The sequence below is a fragment of the Chionomys nivalis genome, chromosome 1 (genome assembly GCF_950005125.1).
Source record: "Chionomys nivalis chromosome 1, mChiNiv1.1, whole genome shotgun sequence".
In the NCBI taxonomy this organism is placed as follows: domain Eukaryota; kingdom Metazoa; phylum Chordata; class Mammalia; order Rodentia; family Cricetidae; genus Chionomys; species Chionomys nivalis.
Genome location: NC_080086.1, coordinates 59,688,107 through 59,711,197, shown reverse-complemented (window position 1 = coordinate 59,711,197; position 23,091 = coordinate 59,688,107). Strand labels below are relative to the sequence as shown.

Below are 23,091 nucleotides of genomic sequence, written 5' to 3'. Positions count from 1 at the left end.
GAGATCAAGGGGATTTACATTTTTACCAACCATTTGTGCCACTTCTTTCCCCCCCACTCAGCCAGTCACTCACGGCCATCCCTCCTGAGCTGAGAACGACCTTCTGCTTTGTCTCTACCTGTGTGAGTCTCTTAGCTCTTCCTCCTCCAAGTAATCCACACAGAATTCACTCTGCATGACTCTTATTCGGTCAGCTTGGTGGCTTCATGCTCATTTGTGTGGTACCATGTGAAGAATCCACTTTCCTTTGAAAGCTGAATAACAACCCAGTGTAGAGAGGCTGCAATTTGTTTAGCCAGCCTTAGGACTGCGTATTATACATAGACTGTGTGTGTGTGTGTGTGTGTGTGTGTGTGTGTTTGTCTCTGTATGTGTGTGTTTCTCTCTGTGTCTCTCTGTCTATCTCAGTCTCTGTTCTGTGTGTGTGTGTCTGTGTGTGGTTTGAATTTTGGTTATATGATTATTATAATAATGTGTTTGTATATCTAATTTGGTAAATCAGAGATCACATCTGTCAGATATTTTAAATTAGTATGGGTGGCCCAGACCATGACAACATGGCAAGTAAGATTCACTTTCCAATATCTCCCTTGAAGATACCCTGGAGAGTATAAAACACTTATATATCCAGCATGTGGCTTTTCTTTTATGTCTGTCAGCCATACATATCAAAGTAAATAGGTTTAACAGCAATAAAAAGTAATAACTCTGGGGGCTGGAAGGATGGCTCAGCAGTTGAGCTTTGGGAGCTCTTCCAGAGATCCTAAGTTCAAATCCCATCAAACACATGGTGGTTCATAGTCATCTATAATGATGCCCTCTTCTGGCACGCAGGCACACATGCATATAGAGCATCATATACATAAAATAAATAAATCTTAATAATTTATAAAAAATAAAAAATAACACTTTAAAATTTTCATTTTAAAGAAAGCGCACATGAGCAATATCACAGCATAGCTCTGGTGGCAGTGTACCGCCTCATCTTAAGGGAACTCAGGTATGCATCCTTCAGCCATACATGTTTACTGTCCTCACGTACATGGATTTAAAAGCGTTAATTAAACTTCTTTCAGTGCTGAGGACCAGAAAAGGACTGACTGTGGCATAGCTATGGCCTATGAGAATCAACATGCAATAAATCACGGGATCATCACTTCTGAGTCTTAAGTAGGCAAGGAAATTGTCCAAGGTATACATCACAACAAAGAAACTCATGAGGTACAGAATGGTCCGTGTGGCTCTTTGTTCTGGGAATGCTTTAAAGGAAAGCCTGGTGCTGTGGAGAAGCTGTGACTGCTTCCTATGTTTATACAGGAAAGTCACCATGTACCCACTGGAGAAGGCCATGAGACCTACAAAGATGGCATCTCTGACAACTAATGATGTATAAAATGTGTGCCGGACAAAGTAGCTCATGGGTACAAGAGAGCAAGATTCGGTGAGGTATATAAGACTAGATGAGGTCAAATTAGGGGTCGCAGTCACGTATGATAAGAGGGGAAAGCTAATGGACGCATAGACGACACTGAGGAAAAGAAGGCAACCTAGCATGTAGCATGGAGATTTACACTTGAACTTTGCTAGACAGGAGTTTCTGGGACTGAGGGTGATGGCCTGGAAGATGCTGAGCAGGCTAGAGGCACAGAGAGAAAGGCTCCTTAAATACCTGTATGAGAACATAATAAATTTGCATGTGATGTCACCCCATCTTCTCCGAGGCATAAAAATGTCTGTAGTTAGAAAACTCATGGCTATCAGCATCAGCATGTGGATTAGAGCTAAGAGACCAATGGGCAGGTCGGTGAGTCTGGACCTCTGCCCATGAACGAGCCTGAGGATGTGGAAGAGAACAAGGAAGCTGTTGCCCGCGACTCCAATTCCAGCTTCGAAATAAATGGTGTTTCTTACCTTAGTGTTATGGGACAGTTTATTGACTTTATTCATTTTGTACCTGAAAGAAGCAGGTAGGAACTGTGCCGGGAGGACAGCAAGAAGATTCCATATCATAAATCCAGCCTTGCCCATCAACTGCAATCAACGACAGCATCTACCTCAGGAAGACTTGTCCATGCTTCACAGTTCAGCCTTATTCCCCTTAACATCGCCTTCCTTCAAACTGTCTGGAAGCCACCCCCCCCTCTCTGCCATTCCAACACTTATGCCCACCACTGTCTAAGCTTCCTTTCACATTAAAAATTGCCATGTGTCATAGAAACATTTCTCTTCCTGTCGCTTCATATTTGAGGTTTCCTGAGGCGAAAGCAACTTGTCTTTCATCTGTATCGTCTTGAGATCAGGCATGTAGAGCTCCACAGGTTTGGATGAAGGTCAGTGAGGGTTACAGGAAAGTAGAAATGAGACCCTGGCATGAAACAGTGTCCTGGGGTCAAACAGGCCCAGAGCCGTTTTATTCCACCTCTCTCTGTCCTGCTCATTTGCTGCAGACCCTAATGCTTTTCGACTGTGGGAACTGAGTCCAGACTGCGTCACATTCTACCCACAGTCTGCCATTTCCTCTGAGTGTGACCGTGAGCACTGTGAGGCCGAGCTGCGCTCACCTTCTCTAGAACAAATGGACAGTCGTGTGCTGTGTCAGGGAAGCCCTAGGCGTGAAAGAAGATGACATCTACATACCGAGCATGGCGGTGTTTCCGGCCCAGGGTGAGCTGTGGAAGTGCCTACTGCTGGCTTTGTTCTCGAGAGGTTCCTTATGTTTATGACTTGGAAGGGTTAATAAAGTTTTTAATACAATTGATCACTCTGCTCTGCCTGAAACAGAGAAGATCAAATATGAAAGCAGTAGAATGTCTGAGCAGTCCCTTCCAGAGCACGCTGGTAGCATTTTAGGCATTTTCTATGAATCCAATTTTGTAACTGCATCTGAGATATATGTTCACTTCACAGCATAGCAAAAGCCTCGGCGAGAAGCATCCAGTTATTATATACTGTCAGGAACATGGTCTGGGGTTTTTCTCCTCCAGTATGCGACAATAAATAAATAGAAGTAGAATTATAATTACAATAGATCCAGAGCCATTCCCATTGTAGTGTTTTAAGGAAAGAAAAATTATCAAGCCCATCCTAAAAGTGGGCTGCACAGGCATCTAGACATCCACACCTCCTTAAGGAAGCAGTGATTTTTCTCAGACTCAGGAAGTCCAAGCCTCAGATGTACGCCAGAAGATTTGATGAAGGATCTTCTGGAAGGTTCTTTCTCATGCAGTGCAAACATTTACTTTAATTCAAGTATCATAGTCCTGAATTGTGTAATACTATAAAATTTTCCTAGTCCTAGCAATTATCATGTGAAATTCAAGGTTGTGTTGATTTTATCTCATTTAGAGCAGGGAACTTGGAAGATGTGAGGGAAAAGCAGAAGTGTCCAAGTTCCTGAACACCGCACCAGCTATGTGCTCAGTGTGCAGATGTCACATGACGGCCGGCTGTCAGTCATGATGTGAGCTTGATTCCTGGGATTTACATTCTGGAAGGGACGAGCCAACTCCGAGGACCCCAACAAGTGTGTTGCAGCAAGCATGCCTCCTTCTCCTTGCCCACAAAATAAATAAATGAAACAGAAAGAAAGAAATCAGAGCTAAGGTAGATGGTCAGTTTAAGCACTTAGAGATGTATCTGGAGAGATTGCTCCATGGTCGTAGCATCTGCTGCTCTTGCAGAGGACCCAGGTTCAGTTCCCAGCACTCACACAGCAGTCCCAATTCACCTGTAGCACCAGTTCTAAGGGATCCAAAAGCTGCTTCTAAGGTCCACAGGCATCAAACATGTATGTAGTGAGAATACATATATGCGTGGAAATTTTCCTAAATAAAATTCTATATAAATCCTTAGGACAAGTTAAACTTTTATAAAATTAATAGTAATAATAATGTAAGAATAATAGCAATAACAGTACAGAGTTTTAAATAAGATTTACTGAATTATTTACTGAATTACCCTTGAGTTATTATTTTCTTTGTATACTATATGGGCTTAATGACATAATCTCAGTCTCAGTCAGCAGAGATCAGAAACAAAATCTACGAGAGAGAGAGAGAGAGAGAGAGAGAGAACCTTCAATCCTTCCACATAGCACATTGTTAAATGCAAACAGCACATTTTCACCACAACAGGACACTGACTCTGTTGTCTATGGTCCTTTGCAAACTGCAGCTGCAAACCCTCATTCAGGAAAATGGGATCTATCTCATGAACACACAACTTCAGTAGATGAGGCCTTGGAGCCACTAGAAAACCTTATTTTTCTGGAGGTGACCACCAGGGAAGCCTCCTTCATCCAGAAGACAGAATGAGAAGGTGGCAGTGCCATCCTGTCATCTCAAGTGCCACCAGGCAGGAGAGACGCAGACGGCGATTCTGCAGCCGTCCTGCTGTCTCCTGCTGTGGCACCACACTTTTGTCAGTCAGACACGCAGATCAAGCACATGCGGTGGAAAGATCTTTAAACTGGGCATGAGTAAAGAAATGTATGCAGTACCCTCTAGACTAATCACAGGGAGCCATCTGGAGAAGGTGAACCCCTCAGTAAGCCATGGAAAGGAATCCTCAGCACCACCCCCTCCCAGGTGAGCCTATCAGCTCACACCAGCCTAGCAGAGCATGGCCTTGGATGTCACGCGACAGGACATAAACAGTCCACCCTCAGCAGCATCATTTAAGTCACATTCCTCAATCAGACAAGTTAAGGGCGACTGCCCTGTGGGCATCTGAGGATGGCCTGTTGTATTGTGAACCCAGATCGCCTTTTGCACAGTGAAAATACCGACTGATTCAGAGACACCTGGCGTTCTGTATATATGGAAATAAGTCACAGGGAAAGTGACATGGGCTTGGGAAATTGTCACACATGACAAGTATGAAAAAGAAAAGGCTTAGTGCACAGACAAGGAAACAATACTCAAGAAGGGAGAAACGACCAGGAGAAACCTGAGGCTCCCTATGAGAGCCAGCTGTAGGGATGTCCCCGAAAGATGATCGAGTTAGCTTGCCTTTCACTGCAGAGTTCATAAAGCCATGACTACAGACACTGTGTCATCCTGAAGTTGCTGCAATCAGGGAGAGCCCTGAAGTACCTGACATTACCAAATGGGCCTCTAACAAGTGACAAGTGCTCAGGAAAGTGGCCCGAACTTGTGATCTGGGAGTGGAATGGGAGGAATAAACCCTTGACAGATGTCACTGCAGAATAGAGTGCTTACGCCCTAGGAAGTGCACTGCTCCAGGGAGAAGCAGGTAGGATGGACACATCTGTTTCCTCCTCAGCATGGCATCAGCGCGCCCATCTCCTGGTGTTGAAAGGAAGGGTAAAGAGCGTGGTTATGTCAGGACTTAACAGTAGCTGTCCACTCTTACGTTCACCAAACAGCATACTTGTGGTTTTCACGCTCATCCTGCTCACCTTGACCATGCTGTTGTCGCTCTTGTCCCCTCTGTGAGTTAATCTAAAATGGACAGAGGGCTGGAAGGGGAACTGGCGCATCTGCCAGGGATTGGGATGAGGTGGAACTGAGCAGTGTTCTCTGCTCGTTGCACAATTCTTTCTGGAAAACCAGGAAGGCTCTAGAGAGATGGCTGGTGTGTCGGGGAAGGAAGGCCATCAGCAAGCAGATGTCAGCGCTGTGTGCAGAGAGGCCATGAGATACAGGTGCTGCAGGAATGCCATGAGGAATGCCAGGAGAATATCTGGGCTAGGAAGTGATGGCTGCTTCTGAAAAGTATCTTGGGAATTAACCCCTACCACCTTTTTCCTGAAACAAGTGTGGGTGCTTCTCTGCATTCAGACTTGTAGCTAGGATGTTACCCAACACTTTTACTACACCCCAAAACATCAGGACAGGAAAGTGCTCTTTTGAAATACAGAAGCAGGAGGCTGCAGAGAAGCCTCATCTCTGATCCTGCTGTAAGCCCAGGACACCTACAGCCTGCAGCAGACTCTGCTTGTCTTCAGCTCAGGAGGAAACATGACCAAGACTTCTCTCTCCTGCATAGCTATCTCTCCCTTCTCCTCTTAGTCTCTGTGTATTAGCAGTAAGAAAGACAACTGCTCATGTCTGTTCTGATGGGTGTATGAAAAGATCCAGACTGAGAAAATCAAACACTAAGCACAGAGCTGGACAGGATGAGGCCCGACTAACATCCTGCATTCTCTTCTGAACAAAAGAGACCACAGCACCTCAGCTGTCAGGGTGTTGGGAAGGGGCACTTTCTCAGTGACTACAGGGGACAGATTAAGGACACAAATGTTGCAGCCCCTCCGCTGTCGAGGTATTGGGAAGGGGCACTTTCTCAGTGAATGGAACACAGGACAGATTAATGGACACAAATGTTCCTCTCAGGCTCTTGGAATTTGGATCTTGGCTCTTTAGACACCAGAGGGAAAATGATCACTGTGTTCACTGTGTAGTTAATATTGAGTGTTCCAGCCACCGAGATCCCCTCTGAGGATATGTCTTACTGTGTAGTGCACAGACAACAAGCCAAGAGCATTGGTGTGAGATTTCTGAAACCAAATCGGGATCAAATGACTTCAGGAGGAAACACCGGTGGAGACCACTAAGTAATGTGATGTCCTCTACTAGATGACGCTGACACAAGGAAGGACATTTCCTTCCAAACACCCTGGAATTGTTTTTAATTACCTAAGTATAGGTGACTTATATAATGAATAGTTTTGTTTTAGTTAAGAATGTAGCAAAAGTATGGATTTTAATGAATACATAAAAGACCTCATTTGTTTAAATACATACAAATAATTTTAAATTATTAAAACATACTACATAAAAGGAAGCATTGATGTAGTTCTTCATTGTGAATCATTTAATTCATACAAAATGTAAATATAAAACACTGATGTCTACTGTGAAAAATTAATTTTAGGAGTTTCAGGAAATATCCTAAGAAGAAAACACACTTGTTGCCATGCAGCAGGTAGTCCCTATGCCAAAGGGCTGATGCCAGAGTCTCCTCTGAAGATGCTGAAAACCTCCCTGAGCTCCACTCCTCTTCCTCCCACTGCCTGCCTGGGACCCGACCACCTTCTGAGTCTGCATTTGGTTGTAGAGCACTTACCCAGATGGATGTGGCAGGGGAGGATTCTGCCTGAGGAGATCTCTACAGGTTTAGGTAGTAGGGGTTTTTAATGCATCTCTGCAGTTTGTAATTTTAGTGTGTGTGAAAGGTGACAAGTTCCCGCTGGAGATCACGGAAATGTGGCATCCCGGAGGAGCATTTTACCTGTTGAGCTGCTCTGCTCTGTCTTGGATAACAACCATCTAGGGAGAGCTAAGCACAAACTTTATCTGAGCTCCCTTGCTGCGGGAGAGATCAGAAAGTTTATGTCATATAGACAACCCTAACTTTTCTCACTTTATTCCTTAGACTTAATTCAAACCAGTTTTATTCACTGGGATGCCTTTCCTGGGCCTCCCGTTACTCCCGATGTTTCCAAGGGTACTTCCCCTACACTGTGTGATAGGCAACCCTCTTCCTGGGTTGCCTATAATTCTCCCCCATGGAACATATATTAACATCAGGGAGCTAATTGGGAGATGGCTCACTGGATAAAATGATTATTATACAAGCATGAGACTCAGAGGTCAGATCCCCAACACAAGTAAAGGTCAGGCATGTAAGCACATGCTTGTAATCCAAGCTCCAAGAGGGGACCTCACTGCCCCACTAGTCTAGCTGAAACAATGACTCTCGGGTTCAGTGAGAGACCTGCTCTCAACAAGCGAGGTGGAGAGAAATAGATGAGACCTGAAGATGACCTCTGGCTGCCCACAAACACACACACGCCTACATCTCTCCCATGCACACAAGAGGGAGTGCCCAGGCCCACAAACACACACATGCCTACAGCTCTCCCTTACACACACACACATGCACACACACACACACACACAATGAAGACCTGGAGAGGTGGACTCTCCTGCCTGTTACCACACAACAAGCTTTAGGAACCTGGCATGTGTGTTCAGACCTCTCCAGCTTCTCCTAAGAGTGATTCTCGGCTCCTCCAAACAGTAGTCTCACCTGCAGATCCCCATCTCAGAGCTTCCCAGGGACTCTGTGGGGACAGAGCACCACATGTACATGGTGACCAATGTGACACACCATGCCACAGTGTAAGGCAGAAGTCTGGTCTGCTACAGCAGAGAAGTTCAGGGTTCAGGATGAGGCTGGACCATGGTGGCCCTGTTTTCCCAGTAGCAACAGGCTGTGGGCTTCCTACTTCCTGGATGAACCCTACTTGGTTAATGTGTTTGAAGCTTCTTCAACACCTTACACTCACCTCATATCAAAATCTTCCATTTAATCCTCCCTTCCTGACAATGGTCACTTGCCACCTTGTTTCCAAGTTCTCTGTAGCTTTCCTCTAGGGTTTCCACCTTCCCAGGCCCATCCAGGCGTGGGTTTTGAGCTTGCCTGGTCAGGGTCCTTTTTTCTTTCATTGCAGCTATGATTTGGGGGGTTTTGATTATTTTCTGGTTTTGCTATTGCTGTTTACATCACGAGAAGTTACTTTTGCTTTCCTGACATTGGTTCTAGTTGTCTGCCTCTCCTCGCCTGTGGTGCTGGACAGCGCCCCCAAGACTGTGTGCTTCAGTGAGAAGACTCCTTAATGCATGTTGTTGGTTCTTTCAGCAGGTAAGCATTAGGACCCCCTTTCTTTCCTTCTTTTGTGTTTTCTGCCATGTTGGTCTTCCCATCCAGTTAGGAAGGCATTTTTTTTCTGTTTCAGTTTGCCCAGCACCCCCACATAAGGGCTGACCCCCCCAGGTGATGGGACCAAGACTCAGCTCCTGAATGCTGAAAAAAAATGGGTAACCTCTCCATGACCTCCACCCCTTCCATGTCTGATCTCTCTTCAGCATTCAATATTGAGGAGGCAGACAGTTCAGTCAAAACCTGCTGAGGAGAGTATGGCCACAGTTAAGACCACATGTGCCACTTCCCCGTCAGTTCCACTCCCGCCATGGGAGGCTACACCTCCGCTCTGGTACCCTTGGGATGAAGTGCCTCCGTGTCCACCTTCCCCCGAAGGCAGAAGATCCTTCACAGTGTGGTATGATCCCCAGTTGCTGCAGACTCCCCGATCTCAGACCTCAAAATCTGGCAGAAGCCTTTCTGCTCAACCTGGGACAAAGTGCCCCTAATGGACCGCTTAACTGATGTTCCAGTGACCCTTGGCATGCTCATTGGATGAGGTAACTTTGTACACCCTGTCCATCAGGCACAGATGGGCCATCAAGCCTAATAGCATCAGGTCTCTGACCTGGCTTTCAAAGCTCTTAAGACATTCACCCCGCAGGAGCCTTCAGCTTACTTCCATAATCTTACTCAACAGCCAGGGGAACTTTTTACTAATTTTCTCACGCATGTCAATGAGTCAGTGGAGCAGAGAGTAGACCTGGGTCCCACTAGGGAAATGTTAATCAAACAATTGGCTTGAGAAGGGATTAATGCCCAAAACACAATGAGATTGCAGGCAATGAGGACATTCACAAGTGGTTACTGGCCACAAGAGATCTTGACCCCAGTAATGGTTCCATCGTTGCCCTCACCGCTTCTCTGGATGCCCTCCTTGCAGACAGGCAGTGCACCAACGACACCCCGAGGGCCTGCAAGTAGATAAATCTTGCTGGGGTGTAGCAAACCCAGGCCACCTGCAATGTGACTGCACCCAGGCACAACCCAGGACCCAGTTCCCCAGATGCGATAAGGGATTTTTCATTGGCAAAGGATTGAGGTCACAGCCTACTAAAGCACCAGCCCCTTTAACCTCCAGGTGGAGTGCTCCTTAGCCCCACCAGTAAGAGGAGGATCTGGTAATCCAAACAATGGCCCTGCCTCTGCCTCTCAACAATTCAATGACTTTCTGGGGTCCTAGAAGATTTCCCATACCACTGGCATCCCCTGCAATCCTTAGGGACAAGACATCATGGAAAGGACCAACAGAGCTCTTATGGAGTTGCTGGACAGGACAATCTCACCACAGGCTATGAGGGATCCTCATCTGGCCTTAACAGAGGTCCTTTTCCATATGAACGCTTTTAGTTTTGATGACAAGGGTCTCAGGCCCTAGGCATCTCTGCCAAGGAGCACACCCCTACCCTTAATGAGATGAAGAGATCCCATTGCCCTCCAATGGCAGACACCATCCCCCCTGCTAACTCATGGGTGAGGGTATGCTTGTGCTTTTCCTCAGACTGCCACAACGCCAATATGGGGTCCAGTAAGAGATGTGCCCTTGGCCATGGATCGGTCTGTTCCATCAAGGAGAGACTAACCCAGGATAGGTAATGTGTATAATCCCCTTCATTGCCCACCCAAACAAACTAATTTATCATTAGAGGAAGAAATTGGCACTTTAAACACCTTGTTGAGCCTCAGTTGTGACCCTCACTTTTCCACATTTTGCAAGATGCCTTTTGAGACACATAGGAAAATGCTCAACATTCTTAGTCATCAGAGAAATGAAAATCAAAACAGCTACGAGATACCATCTAACGCCTACCAGAATGGTCAAGATCAAAACTCTGATAACAGCTTATGCTGGAGAGGATGGAAGGGAAACACTCCTCCCTGGCTGGTAGGAGTGCAAAAATATACAGCCGCTTTGGAAATCAGTATGGTGGTTTCTCAGAAAATTGGGAATCAATCTACCTCAAGACCCAGCAATACCACTTTTGGGAATATATCCAAAGGTTGCATACTCGTACCACAAGGACATTTGCTTAACTATGTTCATAACAGCATTATTTGTAATAGCCAGAACCTGGAAACAACCTCGACGCCTCTCAACCAAAGAGTGGATAAGGAAAATGCGGCACATTTACACAATGGAGTATTATTCAGCTATTAAAAAAACAATATCTTTAAATTTGCAGGCAAATGGACAGAACTAGAAAAGGCCATCCTGAGTGAAATAACCCAAACCCAGAAAGACAAATATAACATGTACTCACTCATAAATAGATATTAGACATAAAGCAAAGGACAACCAGCCTACAGACCACAACTCCAGAGAGCCTAGGGAACAAAAAAAGAACCTGAGAGAGACATGCATGAATCTGCCTAGGAAGGAGAAAAAAAGACAAGATCTCCTAAACAAATTGGGAAAATGGGGGTCAGCATGGAGGGAGGAAGGGGAGGAGAGATGAGGGAAGAGGAGTGGATAAAAATGTACAACACAAAAAAATAAAAACAAATAAATAAAAAGTAAAAATATCTGTTTTGCCTTGAAAACTTACCTAACATACAATTTGATTATTATATATGACTGCTAACCTGCATCTCATAATTATACATTGCATTTTTAAATAAACTGTATAAACACAACACCCTACACAAGAGTATAAACATATATATAGAATAGCAAAAAAAGCCCTAAATTAGTGTCACTATACCAAAATCCATACCAATGTAAAATATTTGAGGTTAATATTTGTCTTTTATCCTATAATTCTTATATTTCCATTACATGATGGTAAACATCCATAACCCATCTAATAATCAAAGATCACCTACCCCACCTCTTGGGAATGTGGGCATTTCATTCTCTAGACTGCTCTTTGTTGTCTGAGGACAATGACATCTTTAGGGAACCTGAGAAAATTGGGATAATGACCAAGTCCTTGGAAAACTAGCCTTAACATTTGTGGTCCAGTCTCTGTGCAATGGGAAAGCGTAAGACTTATCTGTGATTCTAGCTAGAATATTCTGTGAGGCTGGACCATCTCACCCAGCAGCCTTGAAGCTGTTCTGGATTCAGAATGCTGAAGAAACTACAACAGAGGCATTCTGGGAGGCTGAATTACCTGGGTAACCTATTTTCATTGGTGTCTAATCCCCTTGCTCTGAAAACACACAGACTTTCAAAGGTAACACACTTATCTACATTAATACAAGTATAGACTATACATTGTACATAAGCCAGCCAAAAATGATTTGCTTTATGTTTGAACAGGCATAATATACATCACCTGTCTTCCCTGATCAAACCTGATATCTATTAACCTTGATCAAATTCACAGCCTTTCATCTCCTGTGGAAACAAAAGCATAACCTCTTCCCCCAAACAAGACATTGTTTGACTTCCATTTTAAAGTGAAGGCATCCTTAAAGAATCTAGACTGGTTTAATTTAGCAGTCATTTTCACAATCTCGTGTCTCCCAGCAGCTGTTCTTCACTCATCAGCATTCAGAAAATTTAAAGTCGACACAACATACAGGATTGACTCCCTGTGTGTTTCCATCCCTATGCGGCTTATTCTTTTTTATTATTTAGAAACTAATTTTTCTATGACTGTCTATACCCATTTTCTTTACTTTCTTAAACCTACGCACATTTTAAAGCACACTGTAACCTGTTTCGAGTTTTATCTGTCTTTATTGCATATCTCTAGCCTTTTCTGTCTGCAGAAAAAAAACTGTGAAGTTACCACTGGGTCCTTGGCTGCAGCTTTGGTGGCTGGCTCTGCCCCTTTAAGCTCACAGGCCAGGTCTGAGGAGTGTAACCAGAAACTGCATTTAATCCCCCAGCTCTAGGAAATTGGTATGCTGCACTGTGGCAGGCATTTTTACTTAGCTTTTGGTTTCTTCTGAGAATACTGATATGGCAGAGACTCTTAAAGGAGCCATATCCATTTTTTTCCCAGCTATCTCAGGCCCCATGTGGTAATATGGACCCTAACATTGGAATACCAAATGTGCCAAGCTTTTTCATTGGGGCCACCAACCAGCTCCCAAATCATGACAAAGAGACTTTTCATTAGTTTTGAACACTTGCCCTTAACTCTTTTCTGGCTAGCTCTTTTAGCTTAAATTAACCTGTTTCTCTTTATCTACCTTTTGCCTCAGGGATTATGTTTCTGACTTCTGTATGGCTTACTTTTTACTGTTTCTTGTGTCTGGCTGACTGGCAGTGTAAACAAATGTAACATGTCTTTTCCTAGTTAAAATAATATTTTACAACAGTGTGGTTCCTTGTACATAGTTCTGTTTTGAAAGCTATGTAATTCCTTTTCTTTTGGATCATATGACTATTTATGACAAGAAATGTTTTCTTTAATTTGTAAAAATAGATATAAGAGAGAAAGATGAAATATTGAAAGGAGTTAAAAGTAGTCACATACTTAAAAGTTATGTGGGATATCCCAGGCCATGATGTGTTGTAATATGAGCGGCAGGGCTGCATCCCCGGGACCCAGCCGCCCGCATGGCTTATGCCCCAAAATAATTACATGGAAACTGTATTCTTTTAAACACTTCCTGGCCCATTAGTTCTAGCCTCTTATTGGCTAGCTCTTACATATTGATCTAACCCATTTCTAATATTCTGTGTAGCACCATGAGCTGGCTTACCAGGAAAGATCTTAACCTGCATCTGTCTGGAGTGGGAGAATCATGGCGACTCCCTCACTCGGCTTCTTTCTCCCAGCATTCTGTCTGTTTACTCCACCCACCTAAGGGCTGGCCTATAAATGGGCCAAGGCAGTTTCTTTATTAAATGAAAGTAACTCCTCCATCAATGATGTGTAAGAGCCACCTCACAGGACTCCCTTAAAGACTCATTGGTGTGTGTGTGTGTGTGTGTGCGCGCGCACATATGCACACATGTGCATGTACTCCTTATCATATCTCAAAGGGAATGTGGTTTAATTTTCTGTTACATGTTTGCCACCACATGTGTTAAATAATTTCAAGAGAAAAAACACAACTTCATATTTTCTTTTTTCTTTTTTTTTTACAACTTCATATTTTCATGTACAGCAAAGCACATATACACTACACCATGATTGACAGCTCTAATGCTAGCACATTGGCTCTTCTTAAAGGAACTTACCCATCAATGAATATTCAAACATTTATCACCCTCTCACACATAGACCTCAACAAGTTACCTTTATATATTTTAGTACTCATAAACACCAAAGGACTGACAGTGGCATAGATATGGCCCACTAAAAGTTGAATGCAGTAAAATGTTGGATCATCCAGGAACATAGCTCTTGAGCAGGAGACGATGCTGTCCAGGATGGACATCAACACAAAGACACTCAGGAGCAGCAGAATGGACCAGGAGGCCCGTATCTCTGGAGATGCCGTTAGAGAGAGGCTGGTGCTGTGAAGATGCTGGGACAGCTTCTTATGCCTGCACAGGAGAGTCAGCATGTACCCACTGGAGAGGGCCATGAGACTAATAAGAAAGGATTCTCTGAGTGCCAGCAGTGTGGAAAACGTACTTTGCATGAGGTAACTCATGGGTAGAATAGAGCAAAACTGAGTAACAAACATAAAGTTATTCAAGGTCAAATTGGGTGTGGTGATAATGGACACTAAGAGGTGACTACTAATGAACATATAAAAAATACTCAGGAGAAGAAGGGCACATGAGATGTGATAGGGAGATTTCTGCTTGAACTTTGCCAAACAGGAGCTTCTGGGACTGAGGATGATAGCCTGGAGCACACTCAACAGGCTGGTGGTACACAGGGAGAGACCCCTAAAAACTCTGTACAAGTAGACGAGGAATTTACATGTGATGTCATCCCATCCCTGCCAAGAAATAAAAATGTCTGTAGCTGTGACCACCATGACCAGTAGCATCAGTAGGTGGATTAGGGCCAGGAGACCAATGGGCAGGTCAGTGGGTTTGGGCGTGTGCCCACCAAAGAACTTGAGGATGTGAAAGAGAAGAAGGATGCTGTTGGCTGAGATCCCAATGCCAATTTCAGAGAAAAGGGTGTTCCTTAAGTTGGAACTAGTGTGGAGTCCGCTGTTCTCATTCATCTTATGTGGGCACAAACAGTGGCTGAGGAGAAGAGTACAACAATGATTTATCATGAGCACAACCACATGAACCCCTCCTGACACCCGTTCAACCTCACACTCCACAGACCGTCCTCACGCTATCACTTGTCCTAAGCTTCAGAGCCATGGCTTGATGCTGTGCCCCATGGTGGCCGCATCAGTGTGTGAGCTCCTTCCGCATTAAAAACAGCATCCACCAGAAATGTTGTCTTTTCGCATTTCCCATGATTGGGTTTTACTGGAGCAGGAACAGGATCTTGGTTTTCATCCACAGCGTCTTGATTGCCAGGTCCATTATAAATAAACAGAGCTTTACTATTTAGGGCGAGTTTGAATGTGGATGATTGTGTAAAAGAGGAAGTCAGCCCTTTGCAATGACAGAGGGTCCAGGGATCAGGCATGCCCGTGTTCTATTCAAGGCTGTCTTTACTTGGTTTATTTATTGTAAACTCAAATTTCTTAATATATTTTAGTAGCAAATATTGGGAATTGTGAACTATGAATCCAGACATTTTACACCCCACACACAATCAGCAGTTTCATGAGTGTGACCTTTAGCCCGCTAAGGCTGGGTTCCAATCACCTCCTCTGGAACATATGGACAGTTGTGTTCCTGTGCTGTAGGACAGTGGTCTTTTATCCTATCACTTGTATTATTTTTAATAAAATGCTGATTGGCCAGTAGCCAGGCAGGAAGTATAGGTGAGGCAATGGCGACCATGCAGGAAGTAGAGGCGTGGCAACAAGAATTCTGGGAAGAGGAAAAGTCAGTCTGCAGTTGTCATCCAGACACAGAGGAAGCAAGATATGACTGCCTCACTGAAAAAGGTACCAAACCACGTGGTTAACACAGACAAGAATTATGGGCTAATATAAGTTATAAGAGTTAATAAGGAGCCTGAGCTAATAGGCCAACCAGTTTATAATTAATGTATACCTCTGTGTGATTTCTTTGGAACTGAATAACTGCTGGGTGGGACAGAAAGCTCTGTCAACATTCCTGTGTCAGGGAAACACTAGGTGTGTAAGAACATGCTTTATACACACAAAACATGGCAGTGTTCCAGCATATGATCATCCCTGTTAGTGTTTCAAATTTTCTAATGCAGCGCCTTATGTTTGTGCTCCGGGAGAGCTAAGGCTGCTCATAGTGACTGGTCAGCTCTATCCATGCCTGAAACAGAAGAGAAATGAGAAATGAGAAAATAACTGAACACTGGAGCGGAGTCCTCTCCAGAGAACGCTGACGGACAGTTCAGTGTTTGAGCACTGCTCTGCGACCGCGTCCCTCGTGTTTCTAACCCCACCCCAGAGCCGCCTCCATGAGAAAAGCTGTGTGACGTCAGCCGTGCATATTCCAAGTCCTTCTCCTTCAGCCTGGGAAGTCAGGGGAAAAGACTACAGCTCTCAGACTCAGGGCTCCCCATCCCACTTTATGGAACTAATTAAAGGAAAATGGTGCAACTCGGTCTTGAAAGGAGGGCTCCATGGGAGTCTAAGTCCCCATTCTTCTTAAGATGTGATACTGAAATGTGATACTTCTCCAGACTCTGATATGCCAGCCCCAAATTTATTTTAGGAAATGTGGTGCTTTGAATGAGAATGGCCCTCACAGGCTCATGTCTCCGAATGTTTAGTTTTATTTGGTGGAAAAGGTGGAAGGATTAAGGGGTATGACCTTGTTGGAGAAAGTATGTCACTAGGTATGGGCTTTGAGATTTCAAAAACCCACACCAGGCCCTCTCTCTCCTATCCTCTTCCCTTTCCTCTCCTCTCCTCTCTTCTTCCCCGTCTGCCTCCTGCTTGCGGATCAGATGTAAGCTCTCCCTTACTGCTCCAGCACCTGTCTGCCTGCCCGCCCCCCCAGCCTGCCCGCCTCCACATTCCCTGCCATGGTGGTTATGGACTCACTCTCTGAAACTGTAACCAAGCCTTGAACTTAGTGCTTTCTTTTATGAGTTGCCTTGGCAATGGTGTCTCTACATCAGAGAACAATAACTAGGGCAGGCAAGGCAGTGTCACATCTCCTTTAGTTAGACACCTTGTATATAGTATATGCAATACTGCAAAGAAATTCCAATTACACAGTAAAAATATTATCACTGAAAGTCAGCGGTGTAGGGTGAAATTGTTTTATACTTATTGAGATCATGTGACATTATAATGGAAGGTATTATGGAATGACAAAAGAGATAAAATTCACAAGGACAGGGAACCATTGAAGGATTTAGACCCAGGCAGATAGGTGGTGAAAACATTTAACAAAGCAGATTTTCTGAAGTAAAAATTCTATAGCATTGTTAGAAGAAAGTTTTAATCATTTATAAGATTATAGACCATGTATTCTAGATAGCAGCAGGTGTTGATTAAATGAGTGGTGTTTAATTATTCCCATTGAATTGTGACATTCTTTATAAACGCTATGGGTTTGTTTTCCAAATCCCAGTCACAAGAATCAGAACACAGTAAGGGCTTAGGGACGGAGGAGGAGGTAGTGACGTTTTCCAGAGATCAGGTAAAATGGCAGTTTTCTCTACTTTGCACAGCTCTAACATCTGAGTTGTGCCATGATACAGTGGGGAAACAAAGGAGAGACCAATAGGGCTCCATTGTCTCCCAGCTGTATGGGACAGACGACACCAGGAGCACACACTCTGAATGTTGCTTTGTGATCTGTGTGCACTAAGTAGCAAGTGTGTGTTTTATACACTAATTCCATGGAAGAAGGCAGGAACCTGTAGAGTAAAACAGCAGTCTGCATTGGATGCATATCAGCACTGCTACCTAAGAAGTAAGGGAGTCCTAAAATCTTTTCTCTCATGCTGTTTCTAGAAGTGTGCATTTTTCCTTAATTCCACTGAACTAACCAGAAAAGTAAGGGAAGTTGGTCTTCATGAACATATCGCATTGTCAGTCTGCCCAGGTGCTGTGCTGTCAGCTCTGCTGCAGAGCAGGGCATGGGCTGTGCGCCATAGCTCTCCTCTCCAAGATGGATGCAGGTTAAGATCTTAACAGTAAGCTACCACCTCGTGGCATGGTGCTACACAGATTATTAGATATGGATTAATCAAGATGTGAGAGTTAGCCAGTAAGAGGCTAGAGCTAATGGGCCAAGCAGTGTTTAAAAGAATACAGTTTCCGTGTAATTATTTTGGGTAAAGCTAGCTGTGCAGGAGCTGGGTGGCGGGAATGCAGCCCGCCGCTCCTCTTACTACACAGCATCACTTCAGAAACCCAGCCCTGCAATCCTAAAGCACTTAGGAAAGCCAGGCAGGTGCAGAGGCCGTGAATCCTGAGACATTCTCAACCTCATGGCTTCAGGGATCCCTGCTCTGAAGCCACTGGCAAACCTCATCTTCTGGAAGTGGAATTCCACAGTAGCAAAGAGAAAACTGACAGTGACACGGCTGCCTGTCATCGTGAGCATCAGCTTGCCAGGAGACTCAGAGACAGCACCCCTGCACTCACCCACTACCTCCAAATTACATGCACCATACAAATTGATCCGACGTCTACATAATAAGAATCAGTAAGGCACACGGAGGCTAGGATGACAATTTCTATAGAAAATGTTCTGGTATATATGAACCCTTTTCCAGTAAAAGTTGCAAGGAATCCTCTGGCCTGGCCCCTCCCAGATGAACCTCAACAGCTCACACCTTTCTAGCTGAACATGGATTAGGAGACCAGGAAATAAAATCAACACTCTAAGATCTTCAGAATAACTTAAGGGATACTTGTCTAACAGAGAGAGCAGGAGAGACTGAGCTGTGAGGGCCTGGGATAGCCTTTGGGATAGTGAAGGTGCGTAAATGACTGGCAAATTGAATTAATCAGACTAGCTTTAATATAAAATATTCAGCTTTAATAAGGGTAAGAAAAGGGAGGACTTACAATGCCGGAGTTCCCTCGAAGCACAGGAAAAAACAAAGAGAGGGCGGGGAGCACACCCGCCAGATTTATAGGTAAATATTGGCCTAAGGGGCACACGCCCTACAAACAAGGTGGTTGGCTGGGGCTTCCCCTTCAAGATATCTTGGGATTTTTATTATCCATTGTGATTGATTTTACACAATGTAACAAAACAGGCTGCTTTCTAGAGATATGATATGGTGTCAGGAAAGGTCCCAGATTCATGAAGTGGGTCCCATTAGACAAGGCTATATTGGAGAAGAGGAAGAGAAGACATTGAGAAGATTAGGGGAAAAATGCATGGAGCAAGAAATGACAAAGAGGATCTAGGCATTCCTTGGTTAAAGTCAACTGTGAAGGCTGCAACTGCTCAGGACAGAGGAACTGAAACTCCCTGTGCTGTCTGAATCAAGAAAGCCATGACCTTAGCCTTTGTGCCATCCACAATTACCCAAACCATGGACAACCCACAATCCATAGCATCACCAGAGAGATGTGGTAGGTCACACCGGTCATGCTTCATGCACGTGACTTGAGGATGATACTCAGTCAGGATGTTTACCTTTGGCAAAATGCTAACTTTAAAACTAGGAAGACACTGGGGAGAGAAGGCTGGCACACCAGGAAGGGAAACCATCACTAATATGCCAGTGCTGTTTCCAGAGACAACAAAATAAGTGAACTGGAATGTGATGGGCAAATCATGAAGAGCCTTTGGGATACAGAATGACAGCTGTTTCTGAAAGACTGTGAGAATTGTATTTTAAATTGTGAAACCTTGGAAGCCGCATCTCTGGGCTCAGAGTGGCAGCAAGAATGTCACCTGATGTTTCTAAATCACCCTCCAGAATGAGCAGGAGCAGAAGAACAGCCCCAGAAGAACAGCATGGCACAGACTCCAGCCACCAACGTGGGACCCTACACAGTGCTGCACCACAACCTGCTTCCCTCATCACCCAGTGACGCCTGCTGAGAGGCTTGGCTTTGCTGCTGAGGGACTCTGACCTCCCTGCCAGTGCGTTCATTGCCTCTGTGACAAGAGAAGTGAGTTCCTGCCTATCTCTTCACATAAATTCATGAAAAGATGAGGTTTGGGGAAAAATCTGAAAACCAAGTAGAGACAGAAGGACAGAGTAGTCCTGAAATAAAATGAGTTTCAGGTTTTTCCATTATAAAATGATATACAGCGCATGGGAAGAACATAGAAAAAAGATAAAGCCTTCAACCACTCTTCCCAGGACATCCTATTCCTGCTCTCAATGAGTCATGGAAGGAACCTGCCACTGTGTTCAGTGCAATTTAACAATTATTGTCCTGGCAACCTCATCATCATGGCTACTTCATGACAGTTCTGACCAGGTTGGTAGAGGCTAAGGACCAAGACCTCTGATTTTTGGTAAATCAGTAAAACGCTTTGAAACTGACAACTTTTTCAGATATTCATTGTGAGTTACTTATTTCTTAGGAATAAATGTGGATCCAAAATTAATTTTGAGTGTCTGTAAACTGGGGAAAAGAATATCCTAAGAAGAAAACACCCTCGTTGCCCTGCAGCACACAGTCCCTGTGCCGAGGGGCTGACAGAGCTCAGCATTCCCTCTGCAGACACTGAAAACCTCCCTGAGCCCCACTATTCCTCTTTCCACTGCCTGCCTGGGACCTGACCACCTTCTGAGTCTGCACCTATGTGCAGAGCACTTACCCAGATGGACGTGGCAGAGGAGGACTCTGTCTAAGGAGATCTGCCCAGACTCAGGTAGAAGGGGTTTTAATACACCTCTGCTGTTTGTAATTTTAGTGTGTGTCGAGAGTGACAAGTTCCCGCTGGGGAGCACGGAAATGTGGCATCCCAATGGAGCACCACACCTGCCTGTCACAGTACTTACTCTGTGCTGGATAACAGGCATCTAGGGAGGGCTGGGCATAAATGATCTGAGCTCCCTTGCTGTATCTGTGAGAGGGATCAGTTGGCCCCATGATGTAAACAAGCTGACTTTGCTCATTTTGAACTCGAATGTAATCAGTCCCGACCCATTTCATATTTTCTGATGAATCTCACATGGAGCACCTGGTTCCCAGATAGTGTTGTTCTGGTGCCTCAGTTTCCATACTTCCAGCTTCAGTACTCAAGCGGCAAGTGGCTTTTACAAGTACATTTAAAAGGAAGTAACATGATAAAGCAGAGGAAATGGCAGAGCTGGAGCCTGGAGGTGGTGCAGCCACAGGCCGATGAAGGCTACTGATGCCAAGGCCAAGCCCAGGCTAGACTTCAGGCCCCAGAAGCCTGAGTGACCAGCCTCATCTTCACTTATGCAGCAGGAAGACTCACTCCTGAGCTGACAGAAATTCCCAGCAAGGTTTCTCATGCCATTTATACAGAGTTATACAGAACATTAGAAACCTGGGGACAAAATAGAACCCACTGAATTCTACTTACAGCCAAGGTGGCAAAGACCTACATTCCAGGCATTTAGGAGGTGAAGACAGGATTTGTGTTCAAAGCTGCATAGAAATATCCTGTCAATAGAAACAGTTATTTTATTGGACTCAGGAATAGTTCAAGTATTAGAATCGGAAAACCTACTTTAGAACAACAATTGTCAGTGTTAGAGGTTAACACAGATAGAAGGACGAAAAGATTAGTCACTTCCACAGAGAACTAGAAACCTAGAAGGACCTCAGCAGAAACAGAAGAACTGAAGGCTATAGATTTCCAACCTCTAATTCCATGTAGATGGGTCACTGGGGATTGGAGACTGACAGAGCACAGTGGCCTTTAAAGCTTGTTGACAGATGTTGATCGTCATGTACAGTTCACTTCAAGCCAGACCCAAAACTTCTCTACCTCCAGCCCATGGCTGGCATGGCATGGCCATTGAACACCCGCTGCTAGCCAGTTACACGGTTCTGTCCCCGACAGCCCCTGAGAGGGGCTGGGGATGCTGTAGCAGAGGTGGGGCTTCTCTTTTAGGAAACCAAGGATAATACTTTGGAGAAGCCAGTGAGATCTGAGCACACTTTCCTGGTGCCATTGTAGATGCATGTGGCTTTAGGAAAATGACTCACCTCTCTGGGTCTTGGTTTCATGATTTTAAAGAAAAAGGAGTGGAAATTGCACTTTGGTTATGATGATTAAATAAGATAATACAAACATATTGATGTCTGGGTCCTTCCCCCCACCCCACACTGAGTGAAATCAGATGCCTGGAGCAGGTCTTAGAAGAACAGTAACAACACCCTCCCAAACCCTCCAAAAAGAAAAAAGAAACAAAAAACAAAGGTGCAAAACAGTGGTTTTTCAAGACAGAGTTTCCTTGTAGCTTTGGAACCTGTCCTGGAACTTGTTCTATAGATCAGGCTGGCCTCGAACTCACAGCGATAGACCTGTTTCTGAGTCCTGAGTGCTGGGATTAAAGGTTTGCACCACCACTGCCCAGAGAGGACCTGAGTTCTATCCCCAGAACCCAGAGGGAGACAGAGGCAGGCGGATCTTTACAAGTTCAAGGCCAGCCTGGTCTACAAGAGCTAGTTCCAGGACAGACTCCAAAGCTACAGAGAAACCCTGTCTCAAAAAACCAAAAAAAAAAAAAAAGAAAAGAAAAGAAAAGAAAAGAAAAAAATACGACTCTGGATGCCAGAACAACTATAGAAAATTTAAAAAAAAATTTTCAGGAGAAACTATAAAGCAAATATTTTGGCAAACTTCTATAAATGAACAAAGGCAAAAGTTGAAAATACAAATAAGTGGTCTAGAACTTGAGGGTTTGGTAGATACAAGTGCAGATGTCACAATAATTGCACTAAACTCGTAGCATTCGGGTTGGCCTCTGCAGAAGAAACTGTTCAACTTTTAGTGATTGGCAATTTGTCTCAAGTAAAACAAAGAGAAAAATGAGATGAATATATAGGACCAGAAGGACAGATAAGAAAATTGAATCCATATGTGGCTAACATAACAATGAATTATGAGGAGGTAATTTATTGCAGCAATGGAAAAACACAGACTACTATTTCCCCAATCTCAGAAACAAACTATAAAAAATAAGTAATGCTTATGAGGAAATATTAAAAGATACTATCAAGGACAGTCACAGACCATTCAAGATGTACATAAGCATAGCATAAAAGCTGTTTGTATTTCAAGGGTACAACTGCCCTACCTTTAAAATGGTTGACTGACAAGCCTATATGGGTGGAACAATGGCCTTTGACATTAAAAAAAATACAGGACTTAGAACAGCTAGTAAAAGAGCAGTTAAATGCTCAACATTTTGAAGAATCACAAGTCTTTGGAATTCTCCTGTATTTGTTGTTAAAAATAAATCTGGAAAATGGAGGATT

The 23,091-nt window shown here is 44.2% G+C and overlaps 2 protein-coding genes across 2 annotated transcripts; both read right to left on the bottom strand.

The window, feature by feature from the left end:
• Positions 1 to 1,011: 1,011 nt before the first annotated feature.
• Positions 1,012 to 1,947, bottom strand: LOC130872384 (vomeronasal type-1 receptor 54-like). Its single transcript, XM_057766244.1, has one exon. The coding sequence runs from the start codon at positions 1,945 to 1,947 to the stop codon at positions 1,012 to 1,014; it is 936 nt and encodes a 311-aa protein (XP_057622227.1).
• An 11,937-nt stretch (positions 1,948 to 13,884) lies between these two features.
• On the bottom strand, positions 13,885 to 14,854 carry LOC130882619 (vomeronasal type-1 receptor 94-like). The gene has a single exon (XM_057782880.1). It carries the CDS (start codon positions 14,815 to 14,817, stop codon positions 13,885 to 13,887), a length of 933 nt encoding a protein of 310 aa, XP_057638863.1. The 5' UTR covers positions 14,818 to 14,854.
• Between the last annotated feature and the right edge of the window lie 8,237 nt (positions 14,855 to 23,091).